Raw genomic sequence first — 20273 nt, forward strand, 5'->3', positions numbered from 1 at the left:
CTCCTGAGCTACTCCAAGTAACAGGCCCAAGGGATCACCACACCCCTCTTAACTGGTTTGGGAGTCTTTTCTTTTGGTAGAAGAATCTCTCCCCTCCTGACTGGAATGAGACAGGAGAAAGATGCAGACCTAAGTAGACTGTACCTTTCCAGCTTCTACTTCTCCTGGCTCAGCCTCAGCATCCTACAGCATCCTAGTTAATTCCTGGCCTATTACTCTCACAGGACACCACACATAGACTCCTTTCTCTAGCTTTTGATATATTCCTCAGAGTAGATGTTTCTACCCAGAACCAACTCTCTCTCCTCTCACTCCCTATCTCCCAACCTAAAACCTGTCTCTCCAAAACCTCTCCTTTTCAACTCCCTCTCCTGGAACCCTGGTCAATCAGAAGCTGCCGTTCGTTAACCGTTTGCTGGCAGGAAAAAGAAAAAGATAACATTTTGTGACCCAACCTGCCCAGCAAAACAAACCTTTCCATCACAATTTCCTTCTAGAGACAATTGAATGACTAAGCCTCACATTCCTATCTAGAATGGTAAAAGGTAAAGGTACCCTGCCCATACGGGCCAGTCTTGACAGACTCTAGGGTTGTGCGCTCATCTCACTCTAGAGGCCGGGAGCCAGCGCTGTCCGCAGACACTTCCGGGTCACGTGGCCAGCATGACGAAGCTGCTCTGGCGAACCGGCACCAGAGCAGCACACGGAACGCCATTTATCTTCCCGCTATAAAGCGGTACCTATTTATCTACTTGCACTTAAGGGTGCTTTCGAACTGCTAGGTGGGCAGGAGCTGGGACCGAACGACGGGAGCTCACCCTGCTGCGGGGATTCGAACCGCCGACCATGCGATTGGCAAGTCCTAGGCGCTGAGGTTTTACCCACAGCGCCACCCGCGTCCTATCTAGAATAGCAGCATATTAAAAGCTTGTACCCAATAGAGGGGCGTGGGTGGCGCTGTGGTCTAAACCACAGAACCTAGGGCTTGCCGATCAGAAGGTCAGTGGTTCGAATCCATGTGAGCTTCCATTGTTTGGTCCCAGCTCCTGCCCACCTAGCAGTTCGAAAGCACGTCAAAGTGCAAGTAAATAAATAGGAACCACTCTGGCAGGAAAGTAAACGGTGTTTCCCTGCACTGCTCTGGTTCGCCAGAAGTGGCTTAGTCATGCTGGCCACATGACCTGGAAGCTGTCTGTGAACAAACGCCGGCTCCCTTGGCCTATAGAGTGAGATGAGTGTTGCAACCCCAGAGTTGTCCGTGACTGGACCTAACAGTCAGGGGTACCTTTACCTTTATACATTTCTTCTGGAGTAATCTCTAGAGGTCACATGAACACAGTTGGCAGGGCAATAGCTAGAAGAGGATGGTGCCAATCTTTTATTTCTCTGCTTCTTCCACCCCTTTTTCTCTTTCTCCCCCTCTTTCTCTTTTTCCTGTCTCCTTCTCTCTCCATTTCAGTGTCAATCCCAAGCCAGCTGCTGGGGAAGGGTTAGATTGCTCTTGCCAGAAGTCTGGCCACTTGAAGAAGGCTTCTGAAATTAGGCCAAGAGGGCCATCTGGCCCAAAGGCCAAGTGTTGAATGATTCTAGTGAAAGGCATTTGTATCTAATTAAAAGATCACTATACAAATTGTTTAAAAGACTGGATGGCCTTTGATGAATTCTAGGAGACAAGTCAAGGTTTCGTGGATGTAAGGATGTTCTGTAGCCTGAAATAGTCTCATAGTAAGCAAGGGGAGTAACTGAGGGGTTGCAAACATTTCCTAGTTACTCTTCTTGAGCGGTTTTTGTGTAGACAGGTCTAAGACTGCTAAAACTGGAAGTTTTAGAGGTTGGCAAACCTCACAAAAAAGGGGCAGAGGAGACGATATGTCTTAGACCTTCCTACACAAAAACCTGGCTTTTGAGACAAGTGTTACACAGGTCTGATGCTGACTAGGTTCTGAATTATGCCAAGAGTTGGTGCAATCAGACAGTTATGAGACTTGTAAGACTTACTGCTACACATTTGCCCTTAGCCCAGGCAGTCACTGTTATGTCTGGTTAGCACGATGAAAGCTTTTATTTGGGGTTGGGGGATTTTGCGTTCAGCCATAACTGTCTAGCTGCAACCAACTCTTGGCAAAATTCAGAACCTAGTCAGCATCAGACCTGTGTAGCGCTTGTCTGAAAAGACATGAGGGAATGTTCCACCAGGTGCAGTCGCTGTTTGTTTTGATGGTGTTGTTATTTTTGTTTTGTTCTTGCTGTTTCAGTCTTGGCGGCTAGGCTTTTAAAGTGTCAGCATCTTTCTCTGGGCTTTCACGATTCAACATTCTAAGGGAGGAATAAGAGGTCATTGAGGGTACAATTCATTTTCAGCAAAACATATATTTTGCATTCAGTTGAAATCGGGTGGGGTGGGGGAGATAGCCAAATTCATTGGCTGAGCAATGAATAATGTTTTAAAAAATAATAATCAAAAAACGGGTTTATTTTTTTAAAAAACAACCACAATAACGCTCCAACAGAAAAATTAGTGCATCTTAGAAAAGGAATTCAAGAGCCAATGTGTGAAATGCTGCCATAAATGTTTTATAATGGAACATTGTTTTCCCTTCAATTACAAGACATAAATGATAATAGGAAGTGATTGAAGTGAGCGATGTTATGTAGGGACGATGTACAGTGAACCTAATATAAAAATACCCTCTAAAGACTTGTGTATATTCATTGTACCACAGGAAACATTACGTGGTAGTGAACAAGAAGCTACCCTGTTGTATTTTTAAAGAAGAAATTAACAGAATGTGTTACTTGCTTGTCCTAAAGATATAAATCAAACTTACTAAGGCTCCATCTGCACTATATGTTTATAACAGTATTATACCACTTTAAGAAGTCATGGCTTTCCCCAAGGAATCCTGGGAATCTTTTAAATGGTACAAAATAATAAATCCTTTGCTTTTAAAGAATTAATCAAGTAAAGGATTTATTATTTTGTACCGCTTAATAGGTATATAAATTGATTTCCACTTGTTTCTAATTCTACTTTATGGATCTTATATATCCTGTTATGCTTTGAGGTCATGCCTGATGAAAAGCAATATACAATAACCAAATAATTAAATAATTATAACTAGCTGTTTTTATTTTATTTATTTATTATTACATCAACAGCATTACTCCATATTCCCATGGAAATGTTACTTTCAGCGTTCTCACACCGGAACCAAATCGCCGGCCAGGATACAACGACTTCTACAATACCCCAGCACTTCAGGAGTTTGTCAAAGCTTCGGCAGTAAAGATTCATCTACTTGGCCAATATCATACTGCTGTACCTTCAGTTAACTTTAGACACAGATACTATGGAGTTGACGAAATTACTGTCAGTGGGAGGTAGGCTACTCACAGTTTGTATTAAAAATGAAGTATATTTGAGAGTAAACGACTCACTGTGGATTTATACTCATTCAAATGAGGAGAAGATGTACTTCGTAGCATTGATTTCAGATTCAAAATAGGTTTGCCTTACATCAGATAAAAATCTAACTTAACAAAATAATCTTTAACCAATTTTTATCCATCAATAGTGCTTTTACATTCTGGATTTGCTAACTCTTAGAAACAGGTATGTTTGATTGAAAGCCTGATTGAAGCTTTGCTCTAGTGGTGCTTCCATTTTTTATTATGGACTCCCATATATGGCAGTTGTAATGGTCTTAATAATGAACTAAACTCTTTGTCTTAGCTGGTTTTTCCCTTTAAAAATGAGGCTTCTGTCAGCGAAAGTGTTGCATTATCTATGACTGACAACTTTATTGTATATGTTAAGTCAGAAGTCTTGTTGAAGGCATAATTACACCCTGTAAATAAAATGCAAATTAAGTAATGACTGAGTCTCCAGTAAAAGATGTGTTCTTTTTTTTACTTTGGGATTTATGTTTTAAAGAATATGTATTAAATCAGCTTTTCTTAGTGAGAAAAATGTGTGGATATAGTGTTTTGTTTTCAATTTAATGTTGCATCTCAATTGGTTTTGTGCATTCTTTGGACTTTTAGAGAAGGCAGGATGTATATATTTTTTAAATAGATAAATTAAATAAACACAGTTTTTCTTCTATATTACTGTAGCATGCAGTCTGAAATGGTATATAGTGGTATAATGGTATATATAATAACTTTTAAAATAATGTGTGTGTCTGTTTCTGTGTGTGGATTCCACCCCAAAGAACAATAAGAGCAACTCTGAAGTCGCAATAAGTAACCCCCTAAAGTGTACTTTTTTCGCCCCAAGGGCTGGAGGGATCTTAAATTCAATTAAAGTCCAATGGAATGAATTAATAGAAACTAAGTTAAGCTCCTTTAACTTCAATGGGACTTAAGCATGATTCTCTGCGCTAGGCCCTTGTGTTTTAATAGAGAGAGTACAATCCAGCAAAAATTAAATACGAGTAGGAACTGATTCACCTATGACTTCGGCATGTAGGCTTTTACTTGTGGCAGGACCCTCACGTCCCTCTCCTGTCATGTAGAGCTGGTGAACCTGTGGACCTCACCTACCCTTACAAAGGTTTTCTGGTCCCCTTGCATCTCCCAAAAGTTGTCATTAAAAATAAAAATAAAAATAAGGATGATGTTAGGCATTTTACCACTCCCCATACCCCTGTTCAGGTGTCATAATTAAGTTAAACATCTGGGAGGAAGGGCAACTGCAATGGAGCAGAGGCAGGGGCAGTTTTGTTCTTGCTACTTCTCCATAGATATTTCCTTTAACCCTCTTGTCCTGACTAAAGAGGGCTTGTATGTTAATTATCTGGGGCTTTTTTTAAAATGATATTTTAAATTTTGTTCTGGTAGCCTGGAGAAGGGAAATGATATAAAATAAAATAACAGATATGTACATATACTCCATGTCCTTTTAAGGAGTTGTGGTGTTCCAGATTGAAAGGTTAATGCTGAACGAACAGGTGCTAACTGTAATAAATAATTAGAGCCTTACATCTGCATAGTATACAATGAAAGCACATAATGCATGTTTGATCACTTAATAGTTGGTCTACATGTACTGTCAATTTACTCCCTTGTAAAGCAGCATTTACTTGACATTTATAAATGCTGAATGGAAAGAGACATGAAATGGTTACTACACTTAAAGGGCCCTTTTCTGAGATGGTTATCCTTAACAGAAGCAGGCAATTACTTTCATGATAGTGTACAAATAACAGGGAGATGCCCTCTCAAATGATACATCAATTCACTTTTCTAAATAGCTTGATTTTGTGTAACTTTCATACTGCTAAACTTTTGTTTTGTGATGACTGAATATATAAAAAATGAATCTGATCTGTTGTACAGGTGTAACTGTTTTGGCCACGCTGATCGCTGTGACACAAGTATTAACCCATACAGATGTCTTTGCTCCAAGGAAAGCTATACAGAAGGCAACAATGTGAGTTCCTTTAAATTTCAAGTTCTCAAGTTCTCAAATCTGAATCTGAAGGCAATTAAGAGTACACCCTCCATAATGGTCTATTGATGTTTAGTTTTTAATTTTTTAAATGTGCTTTTAACTTGTTTTTAACTTGTTATGATTTTGCTGTCTGGTGTTATGCTTTTTTATTGTTGTAAAAAAACAAACAAACAAACAACTTTGTTTGCTGGAGGAGCAAATCTCGACCCTGCCAAACACAGGAAAGAATGATGAGGGATTCACTGATGCTTTAATGGTACAATCTGGCTAGTGAGACTCCAGTTCTACACCACAGAGGTTCAGTGTTGGCTACTGCTCATAGCTATTTCAGCTTCCAGTGTGCTACCAGTATCTGTATCCCCCTCCCCCCGAACTACTCTACAAGCATTAGCTTGTAAGTCACTTTGGGCTGCTCTGGGCAAGATGAAGATAAAGTCTGTAGTTCAGTTACAGGTGATTGTGTGGTGAAATTGTCATAAATTTTCTGTTGACCTCCATGGATTCTACTTGCCAGTTATTATCTTTAATATTATAGGGACCTGTGAATGTTGTATGAATGTCCGCAATGCACTTGCCAGTAGTGACTGGTGGGGCTGTGTGGGTAGCATTGCTCTTCCATTTTCCACACATAAGTTGCTGCCACTAACCAAAAGAAAAGGTGCAACTAGGAGGAGTTTGGTATGGCGTGGATACACTATTGATACAGTGGCAGGAGCATCAGAATGACTTCACTGCAGCACCTACACTGCACAGAGCCTACACTGCTCTGCCCCTCCCCCTCTCAGTAAGCAGCTGTGATATACTGCATTTGGAAGATGGAAGAGCAGTGAAGTCCCACATGTGAAGCCCTGCTGGCCACTATTGGCAATTTGTAGTAGTGCTTTGGCATGAGTTTTGTTATTTATGATTTACTACAAAATCCATGCACTGTGTGAGTAGACTTAATATGAACAAATGCATACAGGATCTGCATAATATTTAAAAAAATAAGATGACAATGCAAAATTAAGCAGATGGACTTTGAAGGCCAGACAGATTTTTCCTCAGATATTCATATCTCTGGAAGAAGTGCAAAGATTTGATTGTAGAAAGTATTACACATATCAGTGAAATATGTATGCAGATTAGAGTTGCCGTATCTTGAAGAACATAAAAGAGGGGAGCCTGAGCTGCTGCCAGCCCAAGCCGGGGAATGAGGAATATGTGTGTGTGGGGCCACTGGCATGCCTGTGCACCTCTTTTCCTGGCTTGGTCTGGCAGTGGCTGCAGCGTGCAGATCAGCCCAAACCCAAGCTGCCCAAGCTGGAGCCCAACCGCCCCCCAACCCTAGACATTTCCTTTAAAGTGTAAAAATCCACCCAGATGGGCATGTTGGCCTTCTGAAAGAGGACATGTCCAGGTTTCCCCAGACATATGGCAACCCTAATACAGATATCTCATTTCCGCCAGGAAATACCCAGTTATAGAACTGATTTCTCTTTCCACTCCCTTCCACTGCATTATACTTTTATACAATAATGCGTTCAACCCCATCCTGCAGTAACTTAATTCACCTCTGCTAGGTCCAGCTGCTGTTGCTCTCATTTCTTTTTCAATCCTAGAGAGAAGAATACAGTGGTACCTCAGGTTAAGTACTTAATTCGTTCTGGAGATACGTTCTTAACCTGAAACTGTTCTTAACCTGAAGCACCACTTTAGCTAATGGGGCCTCCTGCTGCTGCTGCCGCCGCCAGAGCACGATTTCTGTTCTCATCCTGAAGCAAAGTTCTTAACCCAAGGTACTATTTCTGGGTTAGCGGAATATGTAACCTGAAGCATATGTAACCCGAGGTACCACTGTATTGCTGTATGCTCACCACATGTTTAAAACCATCTTCCCCCTGCTCAAAGGATTCTGAGAACTACAGAGCTACAGTTCCCAGGATCCTTCACATACTACAGTTGGGGTGTGTGTGCAGTGTATACGCAGCCTGTATGCAGTAGGATACAGAAAGCTGCCTTATACCAGATTAGACCATTTCCCCTCTAGTCCAGTATTGTCTTTCCTGACAGACAGTGGCTGACCAGAGTCTTATGTAGAGATCTCTCACACCACCTGCTGCCTGATTCTTTTCAGTGGATTTTCAGGGATTGAACCTGAGATCTCCTGCATGCAAATTGAGCTCTATGATTGAGCTACAGTCCTCCTTGTTCTGCCAGCTGTATTGAAGGACAAGGCAGTTTGTTTTCGCCGTGAAGAATGCATTTCCAAGAAACAGAAAATTATAAAATCACAATCTCTGATAGAATGCTCAGAGCAACATGCGATAGAGGGATAAAAAAATAGTATCAGTTATCTACAGCTTAAAACATAAGGATGACAATAAAACCACTAGAGCATAGAAACAGGAACAAGGTAAAACCCAGATTTCCATCGGCAAAAAGCTTGGGCAAATAATGTTTTAAATTGCCAGTGGAAGCTGTATGGGGAAGTTGCAAAGTGTTCTCAGATTTGTGTATGTATTTAAAATAAAGTAGACTTTTACAGAATACTGCACATTGCCTATCTATATACTTCATATTCCAAATATCCTAAATAAAAAAATAGACAGGAGTTTTGCAATTTGTAGTAAACATTCCTATAGGAAACCAGTTTTGTAGTAACCTTACTTTAGCTCATGAGTTGGCTGAAGGTTTTCCAATTCAATGTTGTTTTTTGCCTTGCCAAAAAAGCCCTGTGCTCACAGCGGCATGAGACTCTCTGCAGCTACCTACTGGCATGGAAGTGATGCCACATAATGTTTTATTGTGTGGGATGTGAAGTGCCATAGCTCAGTGGTGGATTGAAATCCCAGTCTCAATCCCTGCCATCTCCTGGTACAGCTGAGTCAGGTTCCTTGCTTGAAACCCTGCTGACCTCCTGCCAGCCAATGTAGACAAAACTAGGCTAGATGGACCAGTGGTTTAACTCAATATAAGGCAGCACCCTGTGTTTTCATATTCCTATTTTTCTATATTCTCATTTGATGCCTTGGGAGTGACAGCATCACATTGTATCACACCATTCTCGATGTATTCCTGGTAGCACATAGAGAAACTCATAGGATGTGGGGCTTTCATTTTAAGTTATAAAAGCAAGCAACACCCCCCAGCAAAAAAAACAACAACACACCCCACAATTGCTCAACTCATCAGTTAACCAAGGTAAGCATCTACCCTAAATTTCCCCCTCACACAGAAGCAGCAGAAAACCAGTGCCTCTTGCATGGGAGGAATTTTCAGGACATGCGGGGAAAGGGGCAGGGGTTTGGCCCCGCCTTAATGAGTATTGCAGTGTATTTGGCATTAAGTCTGCCTTGCCAAATTGTCAGAGAAAACAATAGTGTATCAGAAGGGATGGATTTGCTCAGTTGAGTGGAATACATGCCAATTTCTGCCATTCAGTGTGGAGGAACGGGAAAAGCAACAGTGGAAAGTGTGGAAAATAATCATAATAACATCATTCATATTTTGTTTTGTTTTTACCCCTTCCCTTGTTGGATTCACTTTCTACTTTGGAAGAAACTTTTTACCTGCAAGTGTAATAGATTGGGTTTCATAGCCAGAAACCATCTTACTCAAAAACACATTGCAATGCTTTTTATATTGTTTAATTGAAATAAAATATGAAGGGGTTTGAGTACAAACTTGTTGTTTTCTACTGGAAACAGAAGCAAAGTCCTGTTGCTGCTGTTCTTCTTCTTTTTTCTTTTCTATAAAGAGCTGGATATATTCCAAAAAGGGGGAAAAAATGCTTCAATTTCACTGAGTCCTGCTAACCATTAAAATAATGCTCAATAAACACTGGCTTTTGTGGATTACATTGCAGTCAATTTGGCAAGCGATGGCAAAGTTAAACCTTGATAATGTTCCAGTTCTTGACATTGGAAGGTATGAAAAGGAATATTTTTTACTGACTTTGCCAAACATTAGAGAAGCAAAGGGTTGAGGGCACAGATGTAGTGTCCCAGCAGAACCTTGTTCATACTCTCTCTGCCACAGGAACCTTTGAAGCTGCTTTCAGTCAGAGCACTTCAACGAAGCCCGTGGCAAACACAGAAATATTGTTTGATTTCTTTCTTTCTGTTTTTCCCCTTTGCGTTTTCTTCCTCTTACCCCTCCCCCCTTTTTGTTTTGTTTTATAGGATTTTCTAATGTAAACGATCAAAAGAAAAAGCATATGGAGAATAAAATAACCAAAAAAAGACTATATTGTGTTTATATTATTAATAGCATAGCACCATCAAACTGCCTGCCTGTTTGCAAGTAAGCAGGCACCTGCCCCAAGGACCTTACAGTGTAAAGTAAGCTAGCGAGGAGAGAAGAAAGGGAGATCATGATTGATTCTGTAATGGTAGAACCATGTGGACAAGTATACCAGATACTATGTGTCAGGACCTTCTGTACTGCCCACTCCTGTATATAAAAATTACGTAGTAGATCTGTATTGTTCATGATTTTAAGCTGTCACTAGATGTCCAGGTTGCCTAAGTGGTCAGTAGTGGGTAAGCTAAGCTCCAACTGGTTCACTTGCTACAGCCATTCCCAGACCAGCAGAGCCTGGCATCAGTAACCCATGCTCTGATAAACCCATGTTTTAACTACTGCAATGTGTTCTACATGGGGCCACCCTTGGAGATAGGAAAGAAACTGCAGCTGGTGCAGAATGCAGCTGCCCATATATTAAGCAGGAAAGTACACTGGGGTCATGGGCCACCATCCGTAAGATACTGCACTGGCTGCATGTGCACTACCAGGCCCAAGTCAAGGCATTGCTCCTCATGCACAAAGCCTCCATTTCATCCTCCTCCTTACTTTATTGCGAAAACTCTTTTGTAGCATGGAAACATCCCCTTTTAAGCTTGATAAACAACATAGCCATCTCTCATTTTTAGACTTTATCACACATTGCGGCTTGCTTTTAGCAACCTGAACAAATATGAAGCTCACACTGTTCCAGTGGATTTGTAAGAGGGCATTTAACAGCATAATTAGACCAAAGTTTCTGAAAAAGGAGTGAAAAGCTTGCAGGTGTACAGACAGAAAGGTTGGGGGGGATATCACAAGATGTTGGCTTCAGCATGTTTTGTATTTGTGGTCAAAAGACTGATTAAAAGCATTTGCTAAAAATCAGCTTGATTCACCAACTTATTTTAAAAGTTGAACCTCTGCAGTTGAAATGATGGTCTATCACAAAAATGAAGTAAGTCTTTTAAAAATACAAGTTGACACTGTCCTTTTAATTAGAATGAGTATTGTGAAATGGTACTTTGTGGGGATTAATTATAAATATTTGATAGGATCTGGAATTCGCCAGGCACTCTGGCAGGACCTGTGATACCATGTGAAAACAAACTAAATGAATGGTGCAAATGCTCTATCAGAATTTTTGGTGGGTCAATGTTTGTGTTGTTTCAGTAGGTTTCCCAGTTTTAATTAGTTTGCACACTCTGTGACTCTAATTATAATTATCAAGTCTACAATCCTATGTCCATTTATCTGGTAGTAAGCCCTGTTGAAATTAATGCAACTTATTTCTGACTAGACATGTACTTTATAGGATTGCACTGAAGTATCCTTCTTTAATAGTCAAGTATGGTAAATTGTATATTTTCATGTATACCGTACTGTCAGTTTCTTCTAACAAAGAATTAAAACAAAACGTATTTCACTCAACTTCAAATATTGGGTGATATTTTAGTCAGTTTTCTTACTGCAATTTTGGTGGTGTTTGGTGCTAGCTAGCTTAACATTTTGCAATCTTACACTACTTCTACATTGTTGCCCCAGAACAGCATTCAAACATCTAAGAGAGGTTACTTCCAAAGTTTGAAAACTGACAGATTTGTCTCAGTGATTAAATACAATCAAAATGCTTAGGGTACATTGTTTAAATAAATCCTTTAGAGTCCCTGCATCTTTGTTCTTCTGTCATCTTTCCACTGCTGCGGGGATAAATAATAATAGATCAGGCTACGTTTTCTGGAGAATAACATACAACCAAATATCCTGCTGGCATCCGTCTGTCTCAAGAGACAGTGGAGTTTGCCTCTGGGGGTGAAGTGACCTCTCTGGGGTGCAAGCCTGGGCAGTATGTATGGAGATCCTGCACTGCCCAGATGACAAGACTCTTCTTGGCCTCACTGTGTGATCCAAAGGAAAGCAGAGCAATACGTTTGGCCCAAGCTTGGCTGCAGGAGTTGCTGGAAGGAGGTTTACCCGTCATCATCCAACCATATTAGGGACTCCACTCTGGATTTGTATAGGGTTTACTCCTTGGCATTTTCTTCTCCTGAAGATGTCCCACAAGGCAGCAGGTACAGATTGTTCCTTGGGACTTACTCCTTAGCCTTTTCTTCTACCGAAGATATCCCACAAGGCAGCGGAGGTTTAGAGAGAGAGTTTTCCTTCTCTTAGATGGGCTGCCTTCCCAGATTGATGAGCCCCATCTGCCTCTCACTTCCCTCTACAGCACATGCAGAAACTGCCTTCTTGACCATTGGACCCACTATTGGTCTTGTCCACTCAGTCCTCTGGAGCCTGTCTTTGCATACAGGGTAAGTCCCCAACTCACTGAGGGTTTAAGATCCTTCTGCTACCCTCACCTGGTTTAGCTGGCCAGTTGAAGTCATTCCCAGGTTGTGGCTGCTGTCACATGCCTACAGCTTCTACTGCTGCTGCTGCACTGTGAGTTGGGAAGGCCGCTCCCTCCTCAGGCTGATTCCACCAGGCCCAGGGGGCGGGGCCAGACTGACTCACCACTGCCACAGCTTAAGAGGCCGCACGAGGCACCGGAACACCACTGCTGCTGCTGCACTGTGAGTTGGGAAGGCCGCTCCCTCCTCAGGCTGATTCCACCAGGCCCAGGGGGCGGGGCCAGACTGACTCACCACTGCCACAGCTTAAGAGGCCTCATGAGGCACTGGGACACCATTGCTGCGGCTCCACCGTGGGGGTTGAGGAAGGCCGCTCCCTCCTGTAGGCACACTCCTCCAGGCCTAGGGGGCGGGGCCCACACTCGCCACCGCTACTGTTTTAAGGACACTGATGTTGCCGCGGCAAATGCTTAATATGTTTTTATATATTTTAAAATGTTTTATAGGGGTTGTTATTTTTTACTTTGTTGTCCCACCATGAACGGTGGTTTTTATTGATGTATTTCTATTTTGTTCTGTTTTAGTTTGGTTTGGGGTTGGCTATTGAGTGGGGTGGGGATTTGTTGTGTTGGTACAATTGTTTTTGATTTGACTTGTTCCTGTTCTGTAAATGGAGGTTGGTTTGAGGCTTGGGATTGCTACCGTAGTGGGGCGAGGGAGGTATGGCGGTGGGGGCAGATGTCATAGGCGAAGGGGATCGAGATATGGATATGCTCGTACCCCTTCCAATCTGCGCCCCATCCCGAGGGACGAGGGTAGGGTGAGCAAGGATTACTCACCTCCGTCACTGGTGTTGTGCAATGCCAGGTCTATAGGCAAAAAAACCGCCACCCTGCGAGACTTCTTCACCTCGCAGGGGGTTGACCTGGCTTGTGTGACGGAGACCTGGGTGCGCGAAGGGGAAACTGTCACCTTACGAGAGATGGCGCCCCCCAGGTTTCTCCGTCCTCCACCAGTCGTGGACTGTGGGCCGGGGGGGAGGGGTGGCATTATTAATCCGAGAAGACTGTTCTTTCAGGGCTCTACCATCGCCATCGATCCCCGGCATTGAATGTGTTGGCCTAGTGTGGGGCTCCGAGGTGAGCTTGGCTGTCTGGCTGGTGTACCGGCCACCTAGCGCACCAGCAGCCACCCTGTCAGGCCTGTTGGAGGCGGTGGCTGGCTGGGCCTTGGAGTTCCCCAACCTATTGGTACTGGGGGACTTCAACATCCATGCTGATGCCACTCCCTCCTCACAGGCTCTGGACCTGGTGTCTTCCATGGCGACACTAGGGCTCTCCCAGTTTGTTTCGGGCCCCACACATCAAGCAGGCCACACGCTGGATTTGATCTTTGGTGCCGGTATAGATGTGATCATGTCTCCCTCGATGAAGGTGCCATGGTCTGATCACTACGCACTGAAAGCCAGGATTGATTTTCCACCCCCACCCCGCTTAGGTGGCGAGCCAATTTGGGCTCGCCCGCGGAGGCTGATGGACCCTAATAGATTCCGTCAGGCCTTGCGGGACCTTGCTCCCCCTGGCGACTCATTGACTGAGCTTGTTGAGGGCTGGAATACCCAGCTCCTGGCAGCCATCGATGAGATCGCACCTAAGCGCCCTCTGCGACCCCGCAGAAACCGGGCCCCCTGGTTTACCGAGGAGCTTCGGAAAATGAAGCGGGACCTCAGACGGCTAGAGCGAGTATGGCGGGGTGCCCGTGACGGAGCCTCAAGAACATCTTATAGGGTTTTTATGAAAACCTATGAGATGGCAGTGAAGGCCGCTAAGAAGTCTTACTTCTCGGCCTCCATTGCATCCGCTAGCTCTCGCCCGGCGCAATTATTTAGTATAATTCGGTCTTTAACGTCCCTTGAAGGACAGCCAAATTTAAATAACAATCTGACACACAGCTGTGAGGCATTTGCGAGCTTTTTTGCGGAGAAGGTCCTGTTGCTCCGCCATGACCTCCCTGCCAATTTGGATACAATAAAGGAACTGGAGGCCCCTCGACTGTCCTCGGGTCCAGTATTGGACCACTTTGACCGGATATCTCCAGCCGATGTGGACAGATTCCTCCAAGCTGGAAAGCCCACCACCTGTCCTCTTGACCCATGCCCGTCATGGCTGATTAGAGCGTGTCCAGATGAGGTGCGGGCCCCCCTGGGGGATATCATCAATTTGTCCCTTGGCACCGGGATATTCCCAGGGGAACTGAAGGAGGCGGTGGTGCGTCCGCTCTTAAAGAAAACATCATTAGATCCCTTAGATCTATCCAATTACCGCCCGGTCTCGAATCTTCCATTCCTGGGTAAGGTGATTGAGAGAGCGGTTGCTGAACAGCTTGGTAGGTTCCTGGATGAAACATCTGCTTTGGATCCATTCCAGTCCGGCTTCCGTGCTGGCCATGGGACCGAGACGGCTTTGGTCGCCCTAACAGATGATCTCCGCAGACAGCTGGATCGAGGCGGGTCGGGGCTGCTGATTCTTTTAGATCTGTCAGCAGCCTTTGACATGGTCGATCACGAACTCCTGGACCACCGCCTTGCCGACGTGGGGATCCAGGGCACAGTCCTTCAATGGCTGCGCTCGTTTCTCTCTGATCGGGGACAGAGGGTGGCGCTTGGGGGGGAATTGTCATCGCGTCACTCCTTGGTGTGTGGAGTGCCTCAGGGTGCGATTCTCTCCCCGATGCTTTTTAACATCTTTATGCGCCCCCTCGCCCAGCTTGTCCGGAGTTTTGGGCTGGGTTGCCATCAGTATGCTGATGACACCCAACTCTATCTGTTGATGGATGGCCATCCTAACTCGGCCCCAGACACACTGACCAGATGTCTGGAAGCTGTGGCTGGATGGTTACGTGGGAGCCGGTTGAAGTTAAATCCTTTGAAGACAGAGGTCCTCTGGCTGGGGCGGGACGATATGGGATCGAGGGGGCAACTCCCATCTCTTGCGGGGGTGCAATTAGTGCCAGCACCGTCCGTTAAGAGTTTGGGTGTAATCTTCGATACCTCCCTCTCTATGGAGGCGCAGATTACAGCTATAACAAAGGCGGCATTTTTTCATCTCCGCCAAGCTAAGCAGTTGGCCCCTTATCTCTCTCGCCCTGACCTAGCCACTGTGATCCATGCGACGGTCACCTCCAGACTGGATTATTGTAACTCGCTCTACGTGGGGCTGCCCTTGAGACTGACCCAGAAACTCCAGCGGGTGCAGAATGCCGCGGCGAGACTCCTTATGGGGTCTTCGCTGCGAGATCACATTCATCCAGTACTATACCAGCTGCACTGGCTCCCGGTGGAGTACAGGATCAGGTTTAAGGTGCTGGTTTTAACCTTTAAAGCCCTATACGGCCTAGGACCCTCGTACCTACGGGACCGCCTCTCCTGGTATGCCCCACAGAGAAACCTACGGTCTGCAAATAATAACACCCTCAAGGTCCCAGGCCTCAGAGAGGTTAGGCTGGCCTCAACTAGAGCCAGGGCCTTCTCGGCTGCAGCTCCAACCTGGTGGAACGCTCTGTCACAAGAGACTAGGGCCCTGCGGGACCTGACATCCTTCCGCAGGGCCTGCAAGACAGAGTTGTTCCGCCAGGCCTTTGGTCAGGGCGCAGCCTGACTCCCTCCTCTGGCAACCTGCACAGAATTTTGTTTAATCGGTTGCCATCAATTTGATTTTAACTAATTTTTATAATGAAATATTTTTAGAATGTGTTATTATTTGATTGTTTATTTGATTGTTGTTAGCCGCCCTGAGCCCGGCTTGGCTGGGGAGGGCGGGACATAAATAAAATTTATTATTATTATTATTATTATTATTATTATTATTATTATTATTATTATTAAAAACCACAGGTTAGAGCTGAGTGCAGGGTAGGAACCAAAGGTAGACAAACTACCCTAGAAGGAGCACAACGTGTCCCCCACCAGAGGTGATACCCCTTCCCTAACACCCCATACACCCCACCAAATATCTAGCATGGCAAGGTTTCCATGTTTAACCCAGTTTAATAGGTCTGCTTTGAGAGTTAAACTTAGTTGAAGACCATCTACTTCTTACAGAATATTTCCTATTGTTGAATTTGCTGTTTTATTACAATTTGATGATATGTTCTAATGTTTATTATTGACAACATTGAACATATCCTAGTAGCATAAACTGCCTTGGTGAAGATACAGCATTGAAAGGTAGATTAGATAACTTATTGGAGAACTGGGCTAGTAACAGCCATGATAATGAGATGGAGCCTCCAGACTCAGCCATTCTCTGACTGTCACTAGCAGTTGTTGGGGGCAAGTGGTAAGGAAGTGCTGTTACCATCATTCCCTTGATTCTTCTTCTGGCATGTTGCCTATGTTGTGGAATGCCTTACCAAGTGAGGTGTGTTAGGCCCCATCCCTGCTTTTTTTATAAGTGACTTGTAAAAAAAGGTTACTTCAGGTGTTCTATGACTATTGTTGTTTTGCTGGTTTACCTATGGTGACTTAGAGAGAGAGGTTTGTATCCAAAGTTAGTCATGCATGGAGTAGATCAGTTGGAAGACAGAATCACCAACATGCATCTTTTCATTTTAGTGCGTCTAATCTGAGTACAACTTAGTTGGAGACAACTAAGCATCTTAATTTTTTTATTGTTTTTGATTTGTAGCTTGTAAGCCACCTTAAAAAAAAATAGGTGGGGCATTTCATTTATAAAGAACAACCCCTCCCCCCAAAAAACCGAACAACCCAATGTCTGGCCGGCTGAACCACTGGTCTGATCCAGTAGCGCCTGTTTACTGCTCAAGGAAACAGCTGTCACACCCATCATTTTTAAATGAAGAAATTTACTATTTGACATTAATAAAATAAAAAGAAAAGCACTATATATAGTTTTTATGCCCTAAAGAGTGATGGAAATGAATTATTCAACATTTATTATGCACATTTTTTGTTTTTTTTTTATTTCATTTAGAACACATACTTCCATATTGCCTAATTGGGTAATATGAATAACCTTAGTAGCTTTATGATTTTCTTCCAACCGGCATTCCGAAAGAATTGATGCCATAGAGAGGAATATAAGGAGACTGATCACATCATGATATCCTTGAACTTCTCATAAGGATCTTATACCCTGATCTAGTAAAGCGGCCCTTTTCATCAAATGGGGTAGAAAAGGGTAATATATACCTTACTGCCATTAGTATTATAGAATGATTTTATTGTATTATAGGAGGATAGCTGTAGGATCCTCCATCATTTTCTTTGGGTATGAGAAGAAATCTCTCTGTCTCTCTCTGCCACCCATCTAATGTGGTACAGTGGTACCTTGGTTGTCAAACGGCTTGGCTCCTGAACAAATTGGCCTCCGAATGCCGCAAACCCGGAAGTGAATGTTGTGGTTTGTGAACATTTTTTGGAAGCTGAACGCCTGACGTGGCTTCCGCGGCTTCCGATTGTGTGCAGGAAGCTCCTGCAGCCAATCGGAAGCCACACCTTGGTTTTTGAACGGTTCCAGGAGTCGAACAGACTCCCGGGATGGATTACGTTCAACAACCAAGGTACCACTGTACATATTTTCTTTATTACATAGCATAATAAGATCAGTTTTATGAAATTGCTTCAAGTGACACAATTTCTGTTTCAGCAAGTGGCTATATGTGCTCCCCGCCATTTCACTGTGGAGAGGCTGGGGATTTTTATTTTAAAAAAACCATTTTTGCCAGCATTGATGGGACCATTATTACAGTCTCTATGATGGCATCTCTAACATTTTACAGATGAAGACTATGCAATGAGGTCATCCACCCCCACCCCCACCCCCCGCTGCATTTCAAGTCATATTTACATGTTGCTCCAGACACCAGGGATGTTTTCATCTGATGTGCACAATCTCTTTGGTTTCCCTACACCTGCAACATGCCAAGCTGTGCATGCACTAATGTACACACCAGCAAATTCAACGTGAATGTGGGTTACGTTTTCAAATCAGGTGGAAGCTGGTTTGAATTGAAACACATCACAAAGCAGTATTTCTCAAGTGTACACAGTGTGAAACACCAGCAGTGAGAGCAAGAGTGAATGGTAATTGTGTACACAGCCAAAAATGAGGACACACTTATATCATCTATATTTGCAAAGCAAGGGACACTGCATCTTTCAGTGAAGTTGCCACTGTTGCTGGAGATACTTGCCAGAATTTGAAAGCAAACTGGAAGCAGCAGCAAGTGTATGTGACCCAGATGCAAACATTTATATAAGAAAACCTTGCCATGTCTTCCAAGCCAGTCAGCTGCAGTAGCTGCTGCTGATCCATATACCCTTTGATTCCCTTGGTCATTTTCCTTCCCTTTCAGTGGTTTTGCATCCTCTACAGTAGTGGTGCTTCCTGTGCTGCCGCCGAAGTGCATTTTTTCCAGTCACAGCATGCAGTAAAAGTCCCGTTTTTCCTCTGCTGTTACCTACTCAGTCCCACTGACCTTCAGGTATTGGGATGGGTGGCTGGGTGGAAAGAATAAGACGCTGCAGAACTGCTAAAAGAACCAGGGAAGACCTGTTGCTGTGATTCACAAGTGGAGAGTCTTGTGCACAGGTTCTACTTATGGACTACTTGTGGGAACAGGATGCTGGACTATATGGGTTTCTGGCTCTTATGACTGAATGCTCAGACCTCCACCCTATGGAACATATTGCATAACAACTTGCACTTTTTTCACATGCACCAATATGTTAATACAGTACTTTTATAAGTAAATAAAAATAAGTTTGATGGGAAAAGTGGCAATCTGCTTCATTTTAATATTGTACACACACACACACACACACACACACACACACACACACACACACACACAATAGCACCTTTCAGTGCTTGCTTTATCTCTTTTCTATAGTCTTGGGACAGATGATGTAGGTTTAAGAGAGAGAGAGAGATGAGATATACACTTGGTAGAGAGAGTGATAGGTTAGACACTTTCATAAGCTTGTTTTCTTCAAATTCACTTTCACCTATGATATAGAACTGCTGAAAACTAGCTTTAAAAAACAGTAATAGCAAAATCCATCTAACATCTTCAAAGACTAACTTAACACCAGTTTAATATTTATGCAGCAAACTGTGAGAATATTTCACCCTAACTTGATTTCCCCCCCTTTAAATTTATAGCGTACCTCGGGACAGGTTACTATGGATTTTAAAATGAAATTCCACTTAATTTTGCCTTCATTCACAACAACCTTAACCAGAACATCAGAAGAAGCATATATATTCTGCATGAATGAAAATGAAATATCCTCAAATTGATTCCCCTGACTAGTTTTGACACACAGCAACGGGGTGGGTGGGAAAGCTATCTGGATGAAGCTGGAAATTTTACAAGCTGGAAAATTCTGAATAACTTTCTCAAGATGCCTGTGGTAGTGATGGGTTTGTCCATGAACTCATCCTTGGCAAACAGATTTAATTTCACAGGCCATAGATCTTAGATTTCTAAAATAATTTGTGGAAAGTATTTGTTGAAATAGCAAGGTGCTGTCTCGAATATCCTAAGACAGATGCCTAGACAACCTGGTAATACACAGAATTGTGAAGGAGCCATTGTATTATCAAAAAAACTTGGTTGTTATCCCACAGGAATACAATTTATTTTGCTGAGCTGATGAAAATCCATATGAGATTTTAGTTTCAAATAGCCAATTAAAATTGAAGTTGTCAGAGTTATCTCAAAAAGAGCAAGCTGGAATAGTGACAGCAAATTAAACAGGCTCCTATTTAGGTTGGTAAGAAGTACGGTGACCAAGAGGATTTGGTAGCTTTCTGTGTTGCTGAACTGACTCTGGTTCAATGGCTCAATGTAGAGATCCCTCTAGCTTATTTAAAATGGGTTCCTGATGAAGAAGAGAGGGAACAGTTGTGCTCTAAGGGTGTTACTCTTCACATGGTTACTGCCTCCATGCTGGAGGAAGCAATTTAAAAATCTAAAAATCTAAATATAACAATGGCAACAACAGGAACTAATCCAATCAGTATTTCAAAATGCTATGCAAACAAATATAAATGTTTTCACAAGACATCTAAACTGAAGCAGCAAGGTGGCTTGGTGGTCTCTCTGCTGAGGGTCTTCATGCAACCATGGCACATTATTGAGAAGGTTCTGTACTGATGGTCACACATCATTTTTTCTGA

General features: G+C 43.2%; 1 protein-coding gene across 5 annotated transcripts in view; it reads left to right on the forward strand.

Moving 5' to 3' along the window:
• USH2A (usherin) overlaps window positions 1–20273 on the forward strand; it is a 457494-nt gene that overhangs the window by 47311 nt on the left and 389910 nt on the right. For all 5 annotated transcript variants that reach the window (XM_081185934.1, XM_081185935.1, XM_081185936.1 and 2 more), the window contains exons 8-9: window positions 3160–3381; window positions 5341–5434. In XM_081185934.1, the coding sequence (XP_081042060.1) occupies window positions 3160–3381; window positions 5341–5434 (316 nt within the window). The remainder of the gene's footprint in view (window positions 1–3159; window positions 3382–5340; window positions 5435–20273) is intronic.

This window comes from Podarcis bocagei (genome assembly GCF_964188305.1).
Source record: "Podarcis bocagei genome assembly, chromosome: 3".
Lineage (NCBI taxonomy): Eukaryota > Metazoa > Chordata > Lepidosauria > Squamata > Lacertidae > Podarcis > Podarcis bocagei.